The following is a 21,141-nucleotide window of genomic DNA, read 5'->3' as shown; positions in this document are numbered from 1 at the left end:
ATGCGAAATAAACTTGAAGGGCACAACAAAGTTCTAGGTTTTAGGTTTGTGTCTGTTATTATATTTTGTAATTTGCTGCATCACATTGCGTTAAACGCATGACTTAATGGGTAGATATTGGAGTAATTATAGTGACAAAACAAAAGTACTAGTGCCGTCTATGCGAACCGTAACCACATAAACACCACCCAAAGATTTTTAACTGACGGGATGTGAACGCATCGTTAGTCCGGACCAGGGGGCGTAGGTTTGACCGGCTTCTCGGAGGCTCAGACACAATGAACCGTTGACGGTGAGAGGCACGCATGGTGGCCCCGAGGTATTGGCACGGTTTTAGCACATTGTTACTCTCAGTTGTGCCTTTTTTATTCGCTTGGACATTTTGAAAGCACTGCTACACTGTATGGCGGTAACAAGGTTTAGCTGGAAACGGTTGGTTCGTCGAGTTTGATGAAAACGAGGTCGGGATCAGACCGTTACCGTTAGCCCCTCCTGGCGGATTGTTATCGTTATTATTATTTTTTCTAAAGGCAAAACAAGGCAAATAACAATGTCGTTGACTGCTTCGTCTGATTATTTCGCTGCCGAGTGTCTGGTGTCGATATCCAGCGGTCCTGTCCTGCACAGACCCACCCCGGTCGCCCCCGCCAGCCAGCCGGCCACGGTGGGCCTGCTCCCCGGGGAGCCCGACGGGTCGAGCGAGGACAGGGAGGTGCGGGACACGCTGAGGCTGGAGGGGGCGAACATGATGGTGGTGGCCGGTATCCTCACCGACCTGCACGGTAAGTTCCGCCCCATGTCGGCCTACTCGGAGAGCAGCAACTCCTCGTGCGGTGGAGAGAGCGGTTACACCACGTTGTCCGACCCCACCACCCCTACCATGACCCCCTCCGCTACCCCGGTCCCCGGACAGCAGCAGCAGCTGAGGGGGGGAGGAGGAGGAGGCGTGGGGGCCCCGCGCTCCCCGGTGAAGCGACATCAGTGCACTTTTGACGGATGCGACAGAGTTTACGGGAAATCGTCCCACCTGAAGGCACACATCCGGACACACACAGGTATGTAGACATAGTTTGGTTATATCAGCAGTTCACATGTGTACATGCAGACCTACAGCTAACGCCTGATCATGAAGTCTCTAACTTCTGCTTTGTCGTTATTACCAGTAAATCAGATAAATATGGGAAGCGCTGTGTTCTTTTGTGCTGTGTGGGATTAGCTAATAGCACCGTGGCGACCGCAGTGTTTTCCACTATTACCCCCCGACTTGGTACAATAACGAGGCCAAACAAAGAGCAAAAGACAGAAAAAACTCCCCTTCAGAGACTCTGACAAAGAAGTAAACTAACAAAAGAACTGGGCTGGACGTTAAAACCGGTGACGAAGGTCTTCCTCCCGACTGGATTTGCATATGAAATGAACGTAAGACGAAACCTTTAACGTCGAGGGCCGATAGTTCGTTGTCGGTCCTGTTGATGGCAGCAGCTCGTGTGCTTGATGTTTGGACTGTTTATAGTTTCTGCTCCAGGCTTCGCCTCCTCCCTCTCTGCTGACAATGTGTTGAAATAATCGAAAAACGTTTGCAAAGCAGCTGTAGGAGTTAAGGGAGGAGTCACCAACACGTCTGATCATCTAGACATTTTCAGGACTTTTGGGGTGTTTGCTGCGTATTTAGTCGCGTTGTTGAGCTGCAGCTCTCAGCCGTGTGCAGCCACGATGTCGACAACAGCTAGCCGTAGCTTGAAATACACCCTCCCGTCAGAGTGGCAGAGGTCTACCGCTGAGTGAAAATGTGCATGTGATTTTTCGCGAAATGAGGGGAATTGGTGTGTTCAGGGTCACTGAGCAGGCGCAACCGGATTAAGGACAGGAAGCGGCTCAGAGGAACTCCGGTGGGAACGCCCACAGAGAGTCGTGCAACAACAACGTGGCCTGGCTTTGTTATCTTGAAAATGGCACCGAGCATCGTACTCGCTTATCCTGGTTTTACTCATGTTGCCTACAAAGGATTAAGGCTAGTGGTAGCTTAGAAAGACTAATCTGGAGAATCTAAATCCTAGATATGTTTTGTCACGCATTTAACTCTGCAGAGATGAATATTTTTTGTCCAAACCATATTTCACAAAAGTAATGCTGGCACTAGATTTGTATCATTTAAATATTCAGTTTGCTTTAGGGATTTGGTCACAGGTGAATTCCTACCAGTGTTTTATTTTTTAACACAATGACAAATTGTAAGCAAACAAAACCCACCTAAGCAGATGATAACATTATCTCTAAAGAATGTATTAGAGGAAAAGAAACTGAACATAAATGTTTGCACAGTGTTATTAAAATGCAAAATTGTAATTGTCTTAATGTAGGAAGAGTTAAGTGCTGTGCTTGGCTGTTATTTAAGGTATGATGTGTGAGAGATGAAACAGAAAGAACCACACACAGCTGTTACACACACAGAATGTGAGAACCAAAACAGTTTGCCAATCAACTGATTAATTGGTCGATTAGAAATTAATGAGCAACTATTTCAAGTGAAAATACCAGACCCTCCCTAGGTTCATTCTCTGGATTGTGAGGATGTGTGGCTTTACTTTGTGTGATAGTGATTTTAATGTTTTTGTGTTTTGGACTGTTGGTCGGACAAAACCAGCAATTTGAAGATGTCACCTTTGGTATTTTTCGCTGTCTTCTGACATTTTGAAGACCAAAGGATCAATCAAGTAATATAGAAGGTCTTCAAATTAATTAATACTGAAAAGAATTATATGTATCGGCTGCCATTTAACCAATGTACTGCATTGGTGTAACCCTGGTTCGTTGTTAAAGTTGTATAGAATGAGAATAAGTGACGTGGTACTGGGTTAAAGGAGAATCTATCTCTATCTTCTCCCCAGTGTTAAAAACTTGCATGCAGACTGTGGCCTGTGACTTAAAGTAAACCACAGATGTTTAAATGTAAACAATATGGTGGTAAATGGTTCTCCCCCCTCTTTTCTGCTATCATGCTGCAGGTGAGAGGCCCTTCCCATGCACCTGGCCCAACTGTGAGAAGAAATTTGCCCGCTCTGATGAGCTCGCCCGCCACACCCGCACCCACACGGGAGAGAAACGCTTCCTGTGTCCACTGTGCGATAAGCGCTTCATGCGCAGCGACCACCTGATCAAGCACGCCCGCCGTCATCCTGACTTCCAGCCTTCCATGTTGGGACGCAACAAGGGCATGTCCTCCTCTCCCAGCCCAGCCATGCACCATTAGGATGGTTTTGGGTGGGGTTTCATGGCAGGAGCACAGAAGGGTCACAGTGGTTTCAAGTTAACCAGCAACAATCGGACCCACTGATTAGGATTTAGCATTGCTGTGTTCTACTCAAAAATGTGCACATAACACACATATACAAGCTCACACACACACACACACACACACACACACACACACACAGCTGGATGTGAGGGGGAAGTAGCCTCATCCCCCCATCCATACAAATGAGTCATGTGACCACTATCCACCTGCTCAGCAGAACTAGGGTTGGGTGTAGAGAATTATCCAAATCGATGAGAACTGGAGATTCATCATGAAATGTGCTTTTCGATTCCACTTATCGTTTCCTGAACGTGAAGTCTGGACCTACCGCACCTCGTTTCCATTGCAGGTTATATGTGCATCAAAGCACGTGTACAGTGTTGACCGTACGACAGCAGTGAAATGTAATCACTGCCTGAAAATAAATCCATGCACAGGGGAAAAAAAAGGCCGTCTAATCTGAGAACACACAGTGGTGGAAGAATGCAGCATTTTCTGATGTCCTGTATCATGACATAGTGGAATTACATGGTGAAACCTTTTTATAAATCAAATAACCAGACTGGAACGTCTGTTTTTAACCCAGTAGTCAGTACAAATCAAGGTACTTCATCACATTGATGCAAACATCCTGTAAAACCAGTTATTGCAAATCAACACAGTTGTGCTCCATTTGCAACATCATTGCCGCATCCGACCGTATTTTTGGGCTTTAATGCCTCCGAAAGTAAAGACTAATGCAAATCCATTCAATTTAAGCATGGCACCACAGAGAATATTTTGTTTTTCTTTTATAGCCAAAAGCAAATCACAAAATCCGTAATTTATTACATGTTTCTGGCAGCCGACACATCATGAAAATAAATGTTTTTTGCCTTCAGCATACTTTTGTTTCTTTTCTCACTCAGGATTCGATTCGAAGGGGAATCAGGAAGCAGATTGGAATCGATAAACCCAACCCTAAAAATAACCTCATTATCTCAAACTGAAACACTTTCACAACTTGCAGGGATTTTTCACATTTTCTGTACAAATCTGCACATTCATCATCAGCCAAAACTCCTCTGTTTTCTTGTGGTTCATTTTGTAGATTGTTGTTGTGTTCTTCAGTACCATTTCTTTATTTACCAGCACAATATTGTGATGTTAGGTAGCAAGGCAGCGACCAGAAGTCTTTAGCCTTTTTTTTTTTTTTCTTTTAGCTTTGCTGATTTTCCATATAAAAGTTTTAGTGGTGACACATTCCTTCATTTTTATTGCATTAGTAACCATCATTGAGGCGATTTGTCAATTTTTTTTTGTATATCCAATTTAATTTTAGAATCAAATATTAATTTTGCCAGAAAGTGGATCAAACTCCACTGTAGAAGAGCTGTTTGTATGCCATCCTTAAGCCTAGATCAGTATCATCCATGAAATGCTGACACATAATACACAGTAGTATTATGTCTAATACTGATGCAAATGTATATAAGCTTCAAGCTTTTAATGTAGAAAATGCTACTAGCAGCAGAATTAATACATGTGATGAATTGTAGTCCTTATATTAGGGGTGACCGTATATGCTTGATAGGATGACGATGCCTGTGAGTGTCGGTGTGTATGTGTTTTTATTTACATTTTTGTTAGTGACAGAACTGGGACATGTGTGTATGCAATGGTATCAAAATATCTGGGGGAGGATAACACGAGTTGAGCTTGACTTTCTGCCTGCTGCCTTCAAAGTAAGAGCGTTCGCCACACTCCTCAGGGTTGTGGAGCCAGACGGCAGAACGCGTTTCAGGATCAGGTGTGCCAGGTGTTGCTTTACACAGTTTGAGTTTCAGCAGCAGATGAGCCTGAGTCTCACATGTAGCGTTGGAAGAAAAAAGATCCTGTTATTACTGTTTGTTTGGGGATCAAAGATTGACATAAAAGTTAATTGAACATCGCCATTTTCCTTGAATGGGTAAGTCTACTCCCATTCGAAAAGCTTATGCCACTAAGACCTAAGACCTTTTATTGAGGAGGACATTTTGACTTGTCAGCAGAAAAGCTCAGGTGCAACTTCTAAAGTTAACGATGGCTCTGTTCTGTGAAAGTGTGTCATTGAACCAGCATGCAATACCAGGGAGCAGGCACTTGTAAACAGGATACAGCCATTAATGTTATGAGTCACATCTGTGTTTGACAAGTCAGGATGCCCACTGTGATGAAGAAATGTTACTACGTTGAAAACATGAAGATGTTAAGAACCTGTTCAGTACATTTGAGAGAACTAGCACCGAAATATGCCGGAAAATCCAATAATCCTCCAATTTCAGGAATAATCACTCGCAAAAACAATGTTCGTGTTTACCGGGATGAAGCAGACCTGACTTAGATATTTAAAGTCTGTTTGAGTACATACAGCGTCCAGGTCTGATTCTGGAGAGGTTGAATCTTTTTTCTTTTTTTTCTTCTGTGTTTCCACACTGTTTGTCCAGCTCATGGACATATTCCTTTATCTCAGAGAACAACACTTCTTCAGGAAAATCTGAAAGCCTTAAACTATGTCATAACTACTTTGCACCATGTTTACAGTTGAATCATTGTGTAGGTATATATGCCCACTCAGATACTCAATATGCAATATGGCACTTTTTTTCTTGCAGGTGTATTTGGCTGAATAGTGTAATGGCTTGCACTGTGGAACTTTGCTAGAGTGCTGATAGCCAATGGTTTGTAAAACTGCCTTTTTGTCCAAGTGCTTTAGAACGTGTGATAAAAGAACTGGGTAGTTATTTTTATCTTTTGTGTGTTTGCTTAGTCATTCAGGCCATCTGTTGTCGTGGAATTTGTGTTTTTTTCTTTTCTTAATGGAACACGCTTAATTTATGTTTCCAGATCTGATGACTTTGTCTCCTCCACACTAAAAACCAAGTGGAGGACTGCAGATGTCTTCCTCATTCATCTGTCAAACCATCGACACACACCACATCACTGTCTATCTCATTGTAATGGGAGCTGTACTCATGCAACGCTTTGAAATTTTGTACACATTTCTTCTTCAGAGGTTCAATCTGTTGACTGTTCTCGGTCGCTGCTGGCAGTAACCTTGAACGCTTGGACTGTTTAACAAAGAAACACACGGTATACCTGTTTTTTACGCCTTCCAATGGACATATTCCCTCCCATTTCCTCACAGATGGGAGGGTCTCCTCACACAGACAATGTCTGGATCTCAAAGCTATAATATCACAATAAGAACATACCTCACAGATTTTTTTTTTGCGGTGTCTGTACAAAATCCATCCAACCTGTCATTCAGAAATTGCTATAAATCCACTGAGCCTTGGATTTCAGAAACACGTTCATATCAACTAGATGGTCTGTTGTGTACCCTTGTCTTTATATGCAACATCACGACTACCTGTGTAGCAGAATTTCCTTTTCCCTGCCTCAGTGAACTTCTGCTGTTATTGGGCAGTAGCAATTGAATCTACTGGCTAAATCCTGCACCAACAGCCCCAGTCATTAGAGCCCAGCAGGAGTTTTAGTCACCAAGGGAAAGACTCACTTCTGGCTCGGGCTGAGGCTTTAAAGGGGTATTATGATGTAAAAAAAAAAAAACCACTTCACTGCAGATTTCAATTGAAAGAGCTCAGTCCAAATCTATTTGTTCATATCACGGAGTGTGGCTTGATGACATGAGCATTATCCACTTTGGATTTCATTTTTGCTGCGCAGCCTTGCTGACAAAAAAATTGTAATGTGATAATTTCTCTTGTCACCACACTAATTCAGATATGCACATTGTACAGAAAAGGATGTTTTTTAAATTGATGCCTAATTTTTACATTAATGTAATTTTTAAAAAAAATCCTCTTATCAAAGCTTTAGTTAAGGAGGAACTGTGGAACTAAATAATTGCTGCAACAAGCTGTTTTGATATTCTCAGGTGTCTTCAATTTTCCAATGAGCATTGGAGTTTCAATATTTCCTGTTCAACACCTAAGTACAAGCATGTTTTATTTCTTTTATTATGACGATTAATTTATTCCAAAAATGTGTATCATTTGTGTGGTTTAATTATTCTTTTCATAACTCATTTTGTGAAATGGAACAGTACTAATATTAAACGGTTCCATTGTTTGCTTGACATGAGAATACCAGTGCTTTTTAAAAAATAAAAACCTTAAGTTTATTGCTGTGTTCGTCTTTCTGCGTGTGTTTCTTCTGTTGTCCCGTAAGCACATACAGGCAAAACTTTACAACGTGTCCAAAACAGAGATGTGTTTATTTGAAGAGTGAAACATGGCACAGCTGAGTCTCACCTGCAGGTCTTAAACCTGAACAAATGGCTTTAGATAACACGGTGTTGTCATTCTCAGAAGACAAAGTGTTCTTATGTGCAACGATTGGTACTTTAAGGTGGGTCTTGAAGAGGGTCCTTGTGCTAAAATGTAGTTTTTACACTTTCATTATTTCAGCTTTTGGTGGCGTTTGGCTCCGTCTCTGTCCCAGTCTGTGTCCACGGCCTCGTCGTCCCAGATGGTCGAGGTCTCTGTGTCGCTGAAGTAGCCCGGCTCGCCGGTGTAGTGTGTGGGGAAGAGCAGCAGAGGCTCCACCGAGAACGCTGTTAGGTCCCTCTGCTCAAAATACTGCATGTACTCGTCTCTGAAGGGACAGAGAGGCAGATTGAATGACTAACACAAAAAGCTCTAACTGGTACTCAAAGCATACGTCACACTTAAAATCCTGCTTACACAGTAATGCACGAGTGCTAATAATCTAATGTTATGATATTTAATAGTATAACAGTCGTCGCGGACATTCTTTTTTATTAGTAATGACATATTCGTACAGTGTGGTATTTGTACCTTTACTGAAGTAAAAGATCTGAATACATCCTCCACTACTGACACATATACAGGAGGTGAGACTCACTTGGGGTGCTTGTTGAACATGACAGGGAGAAACTCATCGACAGGCAGCATTTTGTTCAGGGGTTTGGCCTGCAGGAGCTTCTTGGCCCCATTCAGTGACAGGACGTAACCCAAAGTCCAGTAGGAGTAGTCTGGGTGCACGAGGTTGCTGACTCCCTTCACCCAGTACTCTGGCTCCTTCACCTGCAGCCGCTTACGGCCTACGTATCTTTATGAGGGCAGAAAGACTGGTGACAGGTCTGTGGCGCTTTGGATAAAAAAACACTTTAAAGGTATTCAAGTGATGGTAAATTAGACAACCACTAGAATAATTCACTAACATGAGGTCCCACTCAAGCCCCACCCTCTGTACATTTTCCATGATAGAGACCAGCCTGTGGCCAAATCTGGGCTCAAATCTCACATCATCCTCCAGCACCAGCACTTGCTGCAGTTCCAGCTGCACCACCTTAGGGGGCGACACATAACAGCAATAAACAGTGAACAGCTTTTACCTCCTCTACAGTAGTTTCTTGTGGCAAGCAGTCACAGGGTCAGGCTGTACCTGGTTCCAGATGTTGTAGTGGCTGAGGAAGCAGCCAATCTCCCCTCTAGTCAACACGCGCTCTGAATACGGGTCTTTGTACCCAGGCAGCATGTCTATACCCATGGCCTGCAGCTGAGGGGAGTTCAAGGCTCTGTAGACACCACAAGCAAACAGTCAGCTGGAAGATATCTAAAATATTTCTGACAGATGGATGTTTCAAAATAAGCTTTTGCCAATTTTGCTAATACATTTATACTTTTATGTCTGTAAAACACTGACTGCAGAACTTTAACTTGTAATGAGGTGTTGTTACATTGTGGTTTTTACTGAAGTATCTGCATGTTTCTACAGTATAATTAGAATTGTCACTGTATGCCATACTTGCCATCCACAGCTTCTGTCAGCGTAGCGTCGATGCCGAGGACAGCCAGAGTCCTCAGCATCCTTTCCCGCCTGTCTGAGCGACGCTTCAGATTGATCAGAAAGATCTAAAAGTGGAGAAGAACACAGTGACTATTCACTGAACCGACACTCCATAACTGGATAACACCTCTTTATTTTATAAATCTGTACCTCATCAAATCCCAGCTTTCCTGGTTCTTTGGGCACAGTGTTCACATACTGTGAAGGCTCCACAGAGGAGGCAACTGGAAAGTAAGGCCATATATTCACATTTCACATGAAGTATGGTAAATTTGCATTTTCTACCACAGTGCTTTGGTTTCAGTGGAATATCTGACATCAGTTCAACATCTGACTGATGTGAAATTGTCAAATAAGAGTGGGAGAAATGAGAGGCAGTGGGCTTTGACAGAGGGGTGAGACATGTGACAGGACTGTGAGAGCAAAAAAGACTCAATATGCTCATGCAGACCAAGGAAACGGTGAGCAAAGGCTGAAGATAGAGAGCCTTAAAACTGTCAGTTATAGAGTCAACCACAGCATAATTAGAGGAAGTGCTTACTGAGCGCCTCTGTCAGTGTGTGGGTAAAACTCTCCTCTTCCTCCTCCAGCGTCTGGTCTTGTTTAAGTGGAACTGGTAAATATCCATAACGGTCCTCGTTGCACACATACATCTGAACTCCTGCAGTGCAGCAGACTGATCAGGTCTCAGAGCAAACACCATTTCATTATTTGAAATGCAGTGACAGAAAGAGTCCACCTCTGATTCATCACTATTAGACTGAATGTGATTCAAGTTTAGTAAAGCTCTTTTATTACTTTCTCTATAACTTGCCTGCTTGCTGTGCAGAGAAAGCAAAAGCTATGATGTCGTCCACATGGTGGGGGTAGTCGGGGTGGGGAGGGTGGAAGGCCAACGCGCAGCTGGCTGTGCGCCTCAGGTCCAGCAGGTAGGTGGAGTGCACCATGGGGACGGCAAAGCAGCCCTGCCGCTTCCGTTTACGGATGGGAATATACTCTGGGGTTTGTCTGTAGTAGCCCTGTGTGCATTACAAGACCCAGACCTATCACTGTCCTGCAGTTTTAAGTGAATATTCTGCACAGGACATATGCTACATTCTGTTTTGGTCTCCAGTGAACCTCACCTGAGGAGTCACGCCACACCAGAAGTTGGAATAAAGGCTTTTTGATTCCAGCATGGGTGCTACAAGTGTCAGATTGTGTGCAATCATGTCAGATAACACCCGGCGGTTAGTCAGCAAGTTGTCACTGTCCACAAACTGAGGGACAAAGACGAAGCATTAATAGATGGCAGAGTGGTGGGATACTTCATTCATTGTGCTTTGTGGTCTTTTACTGTCTCACCAGGATGTAGTCAGTCCAAAGTCGTCTGGCAGCTCTGAGTGCTGCCTGCTTTAGCTTCATCACATGAGTGAACCGGGAGTCGGGCCAGTGTTTGGGACCCTGCTCATCTGCATAAGAGCTGAAAGAAAGAGAGAGAGCCTGGATATTTTTAGAATCAGAAGAGCAGATGATTTCAGGTTTACTACATGTAAACGCAGCTACTGCCTCAGAGACATTGTTGTTTTTATTTTATTCTTGTTAGTCACCTCGGTTGCTCCGCGGGCCTCCACTCCACCGAGTGGTACAAGTGTTGAACTCCTCTGAGCCACTCCTGAAGCATGGCTGTGCTGTTGTCCACACTGTGGTCAGAGGCTGCCCTGAGATCACAAGGAGCAGCACTGAATACTGACTTCACCCCTTTTTCACTTGTCTGTGCCTTCTTTCTTTCTGTCTTGCTTCCTGTGTGTAGTTTTCTCATTTGCCCGAGAATAACTTGTTCTCTGATGGACGTGAATTTAAAGAATCACCAATATGGTGCTAATATTGTCATTGCTTAATCCTATTTAACACCTCTTGTGCTTGATGTTTCGTGTTCATTCTCTAAATAAAATCAACACATTTTTTATTACAACTCTGATTCTTCCAGAAAAAACTTCTATAAGCCAAAACTTAAGTGAACACATTCCTACTTCCTAAAATAAGACATTTTTTAATCAAATGATGAATGCAATGAGTAAAGATTATTTTACCAGATGATAATGCGGTCCTTTGGATAGTCCAGTCTGTCAATGCATCCCAAGAAGTAAGGGAGGCTGTGCTGTGCGTTGCGTGTGAGGATGGTGATCAGCACTGTGGGCTTCAGCAGAGAGGACTCCTGCTGGGCCGCCTGGAGGAGGTGATCAGCCTGCAGCTCCTCTGTGCTGCTGCTGTGCAAGAAGAGCTTTCCTGCTAAAATCACAAAATATAATCTGAATCCCACAAATCCAAGAGGCATATTTCCAGCAGGGAGCCTTAATGTCTGTTCAGTCTTTAGACCGGTGTAGCTGTGAGAGAGAGAGACTCCCACACATGAACACACACACACACACACACACACACACACACACACACACACACACACACACACACAGAGAGAAAGAGAGAGAGAAAGAAAAGAATTCACAGAGAGGCTGAAGAAAGCCTACACAGATATGAGAAGGGTTGTAGTATAACAATAATTATTACTATTATCATTCTTATCGTTGTTATTCTTAATAATAAAATGTAATAAATGTAAAGTAATAAGTTATGATGAAAGGTATTGTGAAACATTATAATGTATAATTTAGAATCAGTTGCTTTTTTGAGCGTTTGTCCTGAATTTTTAGTTTGATCATCTTGCTTTAAATTCATTCTTTCATCTTTTGATTGCTAAATTAATTGGAAAACTTAAAATATTTATGTACGAATATATATTAGAATACATCAATAAATATGTGAATATATATTCGTATATAGATATATTACCTGTAGAGAGAGGACATTAGGACTTTGGGAAAAAAAAAATTTACTATAAATTTGTGGTTTGACGGGCTTTTCGTGATCTGAGGCTTGTCTGTAAGGCAGCAGTTCTCAGTTCTTAGTTCTCCAGTAGTTGTTGCACCCTCCACACCGTCAGGTTTAGTCCAGCTGTTGGTTTAGTCTAGCTGCTTGGTTTAGTTCAGCTGCTTGGTTTAGTCCAGCTGATTGGTTTAGTCCATCTGATTGGTCCGTGTGAGGTAAAGCTCTCAGGGGGTGTGTCATGCCGTGCAGTGGGCGTGTCCTGTAGCAAAGTGGGTATAGCGGTGGGTAGACAGGCCACGCGGAAATACAAGATTGAGTATCAGTTTCCACCCGGACCGCTCACGCCGTAGCACGCCGGCAAGCCGCCTGTCATCCATGCTGTGACAGCAGCAGCGTGTCCTGACAGTAGACAGTGTTTATTAATGAAACAGTCTGTAGATACGATGCATAATTAAAATGTCGGAAGCGTCCGACGCGTTACAGAAACCTCCGCCTCCGAACTGGATCCTTCAGCACCCCGCGGTGAGAGTGAGAGGACCTGTGAGCTGCGTTCAGAGGTCTGCTGTGAAATCAGGGAATTTACCGGGTTTGTTTTCTCTCTCTGTCGTTTTAGTATCAGCTAATGAAGAATCTGGAGGTTGAGGACAGTGAACAGGTGCACGCAGCTTTCCTTGTGTACATGGATCTTTGTGAGGGTGAGTATGACAGGAGTTTAGGATAATGATCAATTGTGTTTTCAATAGATCTGATCGCCCAACACTATAGTTTAAATGATGTTTCAAAGTTTTGACCACACTTGGTAAACAATTTTGATGAGGAAATGAGAGATCATTTCGTTTTAGTTAAATTCATTTAATTTGTCTTAAAACTTTCATTAGAAAATATGTTTTCTCTTCAACCCTCTATCATCCATGTAATCAGTGGACCCAAATCTCACTTATCAACACACATCACGTCACATACTAGGTTTACCTATAATCCTCTAACTGGTGTCTAGTGCATGGAGAGTAATATGCAAAACAAGGCCAGCCAGAGAAAAGTGACAAAATTGTGCTCTAAACAGGTGGAGAAAAGATGAATCGGTGATCTGTGGTGACGGAGGACAAGGCTGTTAGGGCACCACTCTCACACCGTGTCTCTTGTCCTCTGTAGTACGTCGGTGGAAGGAGGTGTCTTGCGTCAAGAGTCCTGAGCTGCAGGTGGTTTTGCTGGAAGCGAGGGAGAAGGAAGGAGCACCCGTCCAGACCGTTCTTCCACTGCCTGTTCACCGACCTCTGAGCCACCAAAGGTCTCGCACTCATTGCCTCCACTTCTTTCTGCAGTCATGAGTTGTGCTCCCAGTTTTCCCAAACTTACAGCCTCCTCCTCTCTGCTGTGCAGCATACGCCACGTGCTGGACAGAGGCTTCCCCATGCTGTTGTGTGCTGTAGCTTCTGACTCCACACTGGTCTACCAGAAGATGACTGATGGGTTGGTGACACCAGATCCCCCTGCGGGACCCTTCCAGGATGTGGGACGCCGGCAGCATCGGAAGAGGCGGCAGCAGCGCTGAGCAGCTGGAGTGAGAAGACGCCTCAGTGTTGTTGATGAACCAGAGAGGAGCAGAACGGGCCGGGCAGTGTGTAGATTGGTCCGTCTGCATAAGATGCTCCCAAAAACGTCAGAGGTGGACTGACAGCATGGCAGCAGGTGCAAGTGGACCGAAGCAAAGGGCCCCTTTAGGTGCCCTCTGTAAGAAACAACTGACAACTTGTGACCCCTTGAACCTTTTGTTGTTTGTGGGTTGTTCCTTATTGGCTGTGGCCGAGCCCTGAGCCTTCCATGTTTGGGAAATATGTTACAGTACATACTTTACAGTATGTGGTCATATGCCCTCCTCAAAACCCTTGAATGGGACCCGATGAGCTCAGTGCATCCACATAACATTTTATGTTTGAAATTTAAAAAAACAGTTGAATTGATTATCAAGAAATGTGTCTTTTAATCTTAAAGGCATAACATTAACATTTTTGATAAGGATCCCTCAAATTGTGACTGTAAATGACGCTGTTAGTTGCGCCTAATAAATGTAATGTTTTTGTCATAAATCATGCTCTATTTCTCCCTTTTCTTTTGTTACTTCCTTAACAACAGAAGTACCATATTTTGAAATTACCGATGTGACAAAGGGAAATTGTGCGGTGTCAAAAGCTAACGACTGCACTGGACACCCAGAGAGAAAACGGTATGTTAACTCATGGAGATTATAAATAAACAAGGCCAACAGGCAGAGTGTAATGTAACTTATCTCCATTGAAAAGTGACAACAAACTATGTTTAATCAATCTCTATGTTTACAAGCATTTTAAGATCATTTTTTATGCAAGCTAACTTGTGTTGCTGTTAGCTAACTAAGTAATGTGATGGCGGCACTGTCATTTGGAGTTGGAATTTATTTTCCTGCTTCTGTTTGTGTACTTCTTTGTTTAGCTCATAGCAAAAAATGAGAACATCATCATGATGTCACGATGGGACACTACAGTGACTTACTGAGATGGACATTTTACAGTTGGAAAATAAATGTATCAGTGCTCTCTGGACAATCTAAAGGCGACACTGTTTTCAAATGACCTCAGGCATCTGTTTAGCACTTCTGTGCTGTAATTTCTTGTTAGTTAACTACCAACTTGTAACTCTTGAGCCAACATTGACATCTCAGTATCTAACATTGCCGTACCACTGAGCTGTACAGGCTAACTGCACTGAGCTGCTCACTAATAATCTTATCTCCCCAAAGTGTGTAAGTGTGTTGATGAGCTCTGTTGTGTCAGCAGCACCTCCTCTGGTGGTGCCAGTTTTCTTTACCGTAACACGACTTGGTACAGCTGTGTGGATAAATTACTGAAAACACTTTTTATTTTTCTAGAAAAACAAACAAAAATATTAACATAGAAACTGACCACAACAACATTAACACTGGTGAGTGAAATACATAATCAGACTTGTATGTGATTTTGCAGCGTCCACCCTGTAGGGTCAGCATGGAACTGATACTGAGGCAGGGGACATCGATAACCCTGCTGTGTGAGTGCATGAGTGTTTTTAATGGTGCGACAGTGTCTTAATGAGAGGAGGGACTCGAGTACATGAGACAAAGATTACAACACTTCAACCCTGAGCCTTATTCAACATAAATACTCTACATCGTAGCAGAAACAGACATGGACAGACAAACACACTGGACTGGCCGACGCACTGTAGACGTACTGTGTTTTGGAATGCAGGAAGTTTCCAACCCTTTGCAGGGAGGCGTTCAATGATGAAATATTCAAAACGATGCAGATAGAGACATTATTGTCACTTCGAGTCAGTGTCCACTGGTTGCCTCTGCTGCTGGAAATTTGTATTCTGATGGTTTCAAATGTCTCCAGGAGGTCTCAGCGACAGCCATGTATATTGGCTTTCTAGGCCTTATTCAAGCAGGGAAAGAAAAGCAAGTAAAAATCCCAAGATCTCTGTCGTCCTGTAATGGCTTCATTAAGTAAGTAAACCTAAATGTTCTCTTCCTTTGGAGAATCTTGAAAATGTATAAATACTGAACCATCTTTGATTTTGGTGTTCTTGGTTGAGCAGGAACCAGGGTTGTGAGCAGGAGGGCAAAAAGGTGCTTGATTCAAGTCAGTTATCCATTTTTCTCAGGCGTGTATATACTAGGGACAGTCCACCCCCACACATGGTAACACATGGTACGGTCCATCCGGAACAACGGAGTGACAGTTCATTCATATTGGGACTGATGGACACACGACCACAGTGCTATGTCATATCTTCCTCCTCTGAGCAGTAGTCCCGGCCCTGTAAACGAAACACAAAGATGTTAATGTACACTGTGTTTTACACAATATCATTCCAGTATTGACACATGTAATGCTACAGCTAAAGTACTCAAAATCACATGGAAAATATTCAAATGCATAATGACTGAAATGAACTGTGTTCCACTGCTATGCTTAACATCAGACCTCCAACCTTCAATAAGTCGTTTTGTGATGACAAACAAATATGATCGTATCATCACCATACTGTAACATGGCCCTGAAAGTCGATGGGGTGGTAATACTGAATGGTCACCGAGCTCCACTGCATAAACATACAGAGAAGACGACACTGCTGAGATATTTGCAGCGCAGCGAGTCTGACTGGACAGAAAGACTCAACACACTAAAACAAACAGCAAATCTCAGAATCAAACGCTCTGGATTAAAGGTCCATTGTGTTCGACACACCGCGTTACACAGATGTTGAGAGCAAATTCATTGTAGAAGAGACCAATTAGTCCCCACTGGCAGCAGATTCACAACATACTGTGTTTTAACTCAGTTCTTTCTAAATTAGAGAAATGTGGCTCTGTCACTCTCATCATTGCTTTCTTCACTTGCAGACACTCCCACACACACATATGTAGCCAAAACTAATTATTTACTTATTATTTTAGATTAACAAATCCCATTAAAAGACAAACTAACAATGTATTAGTCTGCGTCTCAGTACTTTCTGACGTCCCTGCTCATTAATCTTTAAAAACCAGTAAAAAATATTCATTTTTTAAAAAAGTCAAAATAATGTTCCCAAACATCTGGCCACCAAACGTCACTAAAACAGGAATAAATACTGCATTTGTTGGGGATTATTTTTAGTTGATAAAAATACACATTTGATGCACTAGTGGGCATTTCTGGCAGCAGAACAGCGGTGTGGTGTCGACTCGAGAAACTACAGTGCTTGAGCTCAATGTAATGAAGGGACGTGTCACCCAGAGCAGCAGTGTGGCTCACAGATGTGTTTTTAAAAGTTTATAGACAACAACAGAGCTTTATGTCACATAGGAATAAGCTATGGATACATGTATTAGTGGATAGTATCATGATTGGGTATGAAAGGGGCATCCTCCAAAGGCTCAGTCGCTCACAAGCAGGGATGGAGCGAGGTTCACCACTTTGTGAACACATGATTGTATAAAGGATATTACCACATGAGCTCTGGAACACTTTGTAAAACTGTTTTCATGTTTTACACAGCGTCCCAACTTTTTTGGGATCAAATTGTACTTTAAACAACCACACGAGTAGAACACACTGGACGTGACAGATTGAGGCTGTTTTGAGGTATCATGATGTCATCTGCTGTGTCCTCACTTGCTACAGATTTGCTGCAGTGATAGGATTAACCTCCATTATGTCATTTAGCAGGAGCTTTTTGGAGAAAAAAATGAAAACATAGCAATGCTCCAGTGAGGAGTTGTCATTCCTTACTTTCTCAATTTTCTCATCCAACATCCTGAAGAATTCTTGCTGACTCTCTGAGGAGTGGATGCTCCTGAGAGGACAAAAGACGCAGCAGGTTAGAGCACTGCGTGAAATAGATGTCAAAGATATCGTAATGGCGAAAACAGAAACCTCAATCAGTGGCACTTACAGAATCTTTCCATTTCCATTCGACCCTGTTTCATCCGTGTGTTGGCCTTTTCCAAGGAGAGCACTTTTCTCCTGCACGATATCCAAACACACACACACACACACACATACACACACAACCATCTGATTAGAAAGCTGTCTCGTGTCCCATTATTCAGCAGAAAGGCAGCAGATAAAAACACACAATTAAATTAGGAGTCCTTGCTTTATATTGTTTTGTGATCATATTTCAATCATTTCTGCTTAAATGAGCTTTTTAAACTTAAAAAAAAAAATCTAAAAGTACTTCACCTAAAAAATTGTGCGGTATTAATACACACTTCATTATCCTCTAGCGTTGTTTGTGTTAAATCAATATGCAGATGTATGCAGTACGGGGCTGCATGCAAATGTGCCTGAATAGTTTACATCATGACTCGTTTTCATTAAAAATTGACCATTTCTGCAAACAGATAAACAAAAGCCCAATATCCCACTATAGATGTTAAACAGAACACAGGGAGTACAATAAAGTCACGCACTGTGCTGTCATGGCCGTCCACTCCTCCCTCTTCTCCGCTGATGTACTTGACTGTCTCCACTCCTTTCATCTTGTACTCATCTGTGACAGAGTGGGAGACAGAGAGGAGCACATCTCCTCTTATTAATACACGACAGCGGACGCCGGCGGCCGCCTCGCAGAGGACGACCCACTCGCCGCCGCTCTGATGAGCACAATCCTCCGGGTTAATAGTTCTCACAGTTCAGCCTTGGCAAAGTAATTATGTGCTTGAATTCTCACGCTACAGACTAAATCCTCTCTTAACAATGGTCGGCAAGCGGCAAACACATGAGCTGTTGGCCTGATTCTCCTCTTTACTCTCCATCTTTTCTCTCACACATGCCCCCCCCCCCCCCCCATCTCACTCCCACGCAGTTAGAGAAGAGAAAATACAGTTGCAACGCATAGTAGTGATGGTTTGATGGACACATGGTGTTATAGCACGTCAGATTCAAGCTGTGCAAGTTATTATTGTAGCTCACAGGTAGTTTCAGTTTATTATTCATCTGTAGCAGCCTACATTTGTGCTGTCAGGCGCCTCTAATCGACAGGTGTCTGACAGGTTATGTTAGCACCATGTACAGGTGTAACTGGTCCTGTGCACCTGCAAACAATGAAGCACCAATTAAAGGTTCCATTAGGATCTGACAGCTTGCCAGTTTACAAAGGTCTAAAGAGCCATGGCAGCACTTTGAATCACTGCAAACCATTCTCAAAACCCTTCAGGTCACATTTACAACATCTATGGTTGTTTTTTAATTATTTTAAATCTTAAATTTTCAGTCCTCCTTGACCTCCAGTTAATATGAGAACTGGAAATCAAACTTATGAATTTATGAACTTGTGCTGGCTCATAGCAGAGATGTGTGGGTTTTTTGTACTTTTTAAAATCATTACAATTGTGTTCTAATAAATGTAATGTAATAAATGTATAATATATACTGTATTTAAACATGTATATATTTATAATGACAGCTGAAATTATTTGAGTAATCAACTAAAATTGACAGATAATTAAATATCTGCAATTTTGACTGAGTGATTTTTTTCAAGCATAAATGCCAAATAATTACCTCTTCCAGCTTCTCTTTTTGTTTTTTCTCACATTGGTGTAAATTGAGCATATTGTGGTCTGACAGATCATGACACACATTCTGTAGACCAAACCATCTCTTTGGTGTTACTGCTGCATTAAGTGAAAGTGAAATTATCTGTTAGTTGCAACCCCTGGACGACATTCAGCTCTTGGCTCTGTTTCACCTTTCATGAGCACCTGCCTGTAATAAAGCCTCGATTGCATGATTATCAGAGAGCATGAGGATCAGAAAGCTTAACAAGTCCATCCCAGCGCGGCTAACAATGATCAAAACTCTTGAAAACATTAATCATTTACACATTGGATTTAATCTTAAATACCCATATCGATTTCAATCCGTGTGACCTAATCTTTAACAATGTCAGGATATGAGAGATCAGTACCTGAACACAGAGGTACATGTGAAAATATGACATGAGTGTACTCAGAGAACAGACTGACCAGAGAGGAGGTCCCCATTGCTGTAGGCTTTATTCTGGCCCTCCTCACCGTTGGGCACGGCAGACACCTGCTTGGCAGAGGTGCAGCCCATCTCCTCCTCAGCTGCTGTCCTCCTCACTCCTGAGCATTACAGGCACACCTGGAGACAGGTAGAGAAGTGACAAGGCATGGTCAAACATGTACATCAGCAGTCCCGAGCAGAACAGCCTTCAGATCAATGATGGGCCTCTTGATGAATGTTTTGTCTCTGGGGAAATCATCTGAGGAGCGTCTGTCCTCAGTAGAGATATTCAGAGGAAGAGTGCGCTCCCCGTAATCATCAAAAACCGGCGAGCCTCTCTGAGGAATGGAACTAAACCATTCTTCATTTCGCAAGGGAGGAAATCCCCTGAACTCCAGGCTGGGAATCACTAAATTTTCATAATCAATTAGTCATGAAGCGCCCCACCCCGGAATTCAAACACAGTCTAGAAAAGACAATAAAATAGACGCTTTCGCCGAGTTGTGAGTCACGCACACGACGGTCTGGGAAAACACCAATGAGAACGTGCGCGCGGCGGTGCCAGCTGCACCGCAACAATAAGGCCTTTGAAGCTGCTGAGGATGCCACTGTGCCAAGCCGCCGGGTCATCTCTGTTAGTGAATGGGGGTTTTCTGTGGCGCTCTGGGGTTTAATACTGAGTGGCTGCGCAGTGCCCCCATCTCCACCGTCATATCGGCATGTAGCGCCCGCAGCAGAGTGGCTAACACTACGGTGAAATGACTCGGTGTTTGGCACTGGGCTCTGGAAGACGCAGAGTGATTGATCCCCGTATGGCTTGGTTTGTCCTAAACGCAGTGGCTGCACAGTCAGCTGCTTCGCACACATCATATCCTCTAAACGGCTTTAATTTGTCGTGTGTATTTATTCAGATAAAAGCTGCAGATGCAGCCCACAGACGGTGCACCACCGGGCTATTTCATACTATTTTACAAGCAAATGAAGGAACAGGAGAGGAGAAAGCTGCAAAATTGGAAACACCGTCTCATTATACAACATGCGTGAGGAAAAACTAAAGAGCAGGGCTCCTTAAACAAATAATAACAAAAGATGGGAAAAGAACAGCCATTCCACGGCCAGCAGGAAACGTCGAGACCATATCGAATACACGGAACCACATGAAGAAAAAAAAACACACATGCAAAATAAAGGCACAGCAATGAGGCAAAATTACCTTTCTGGTTTGTCCATGGTTAGGGGGTCCTTCCTCTGGCTTTCCTTCAGAGAGGCTTCACTCCAGACGGAGGACCCAGACAGACCGCATCCGCACCTCTCAGCTCAATACAGGCATCAGCAGTGGAGAAGCAGTCTGTCCGTCTGCCAGCTGTCTGGTCGGACTGCTGGAGCTCATGCCGGATACTCTGTTAAAGTGGTCAAATAGTGCCTACTGATTGGAGAAATAAACAAGCTAATGCGAATTTTGAAAATAGCTCAATCTCCCAGAAATAACTGTTATATTAAGCGCAAAACACCAAAATCCCCCTCATTTGCCATACAATTTTGGAAGCGTCATACCCCTTTATGCTGTGGAAATTTTATGTTGCCACTCGGGCC

At 43.1% G+C, this 21,141-nt stretch overlaps 4 protein-coding genes across 4 annotated transcripts; 2 read left to right on the top strand and 2 right to left on the bottom strand.

Annotated features, from left to right (window-relative positions):
- Window positions 1-226: 226 nt before the first annotated feature.
- LOC143329538 (Krueppel-like factor 9) lies at window positions 227-7,460 on the top strand. Its single transcript, XM_076745503.1, has 2 exons — window positions 227-1,055; window positions 3,006-7,460. The coding sequence occupies exons 1-2, from the start codon at window positions 551-553 to the stop codon at window positions 3,248-3,250; spliced, it is 750 nt and encodes a 249-aa protein (XP_076601618.1). The 5' UTR covers window positions 227-550; the 3' UTR covers window positions 3,251-7,460.
- Window positions 7,461-7,699: 239 nt separating this feature from the next.
- On the bottom strand, window positions 7,700-11,468 carry LOC143329547 (procollagen galactosyltransferase 2-like). Its single transcript, XM_076745515.1, has 12 exons — window positions 11,224-11,468; window positions 10,741-10,851; window positions 10,496-10,613; window positions 10,276-10,410; window positions 9,966-10,170; window positions 9,693-9,812; window positions 9,302-9,375; window positions 9,110-9,216; window positions 8,747-8,879; window positions 8,523-8,650; window positions 8,204-8,410; window positions 7,700-7,933 (listed from the first exon to the last, which is right to left on the bottom strand). The coding sequence occupies exons 1-12, from the start codon at window positions 11,466-11,468 to the stop codon at window positions 7,738-7,740; spliced, it is 1,779 nt and encodes a 592-aa protein (XP_076601630.1). The 3' UTR covers window positions 7,700-7,737.
- Window positions 11,469-12,357: 889 nt separating this feature from the next.
- On the top strand, window positions 12,358-14,601 carry tsen15 (TSEN15 tRNA splicing endonuclease subunit). The gene is made up of 4 exons (XM_076745148.1): window positions 12,358-12,538; window positions 12,630-12,711; window positions 13,169-13,304; window positions 13,397-14,601. Exons 1-4 carry the CDS (start codon window positions 12,473-12,475, stop codon window positions 13,566-13,568), a joined length of 456 nt encoding a protein of 151 aa, XP_076601263.1. The 5' UTR covers window positions 12,358-12,472; the 3' UTR covers window positions 13,569-14,601.
- Window positions 14,602-14,889: 288 nt separating this feature from the next.
- Window positions 14,890-21,136, bottom strand: LOC143329313 (uncharacterized protein C1orf21 homolog). Its single transcript, XM_076745149.1, has 6 exons — window positions 20,762-21,136; window positions 19,548-19,686; window positions 17,991-18,070; window positions 17,471-17,541; window positions 17,308-17,371; window positions 14,890-15,850 (listed from the first exon to the last, which is right to left on the bottom strand). Exons 2-6 carry the CDS (start codon window positions 19,636-19,638, stop codon window positions 15,812-15,814), a joined length of 345 nt encoding a protein of 114 aa, XP_076601264.1. The 5' UTR covers window positions 19,639-19,686; window positions 20,762-21,136; the 3' UTR covers window positions 14,890-15,811.
- Between the last annotated feature and the right edge of the window lie 5 nt (window positions 21,137-21,141).

This window comes from Chaetodon auriga, chromosome 12 (genome assembly GCF_051107435.1).
Source record: "Chaetodon auriga isolate fChaAug3 chromosome 12, fChaAug3.hap1, whole genome shotgun sequence".
NCBI lineage: Eukaryota > Metazoa > Chordata > Actinopteri > Chaetodontiformes > Chaetodontidae > Chaetodon > Chaetodon auriga.
Note: the sequence above shows the minus strand (reverse complement) of the source record. Positions and strands in the feature narration are given on the sequence as shown.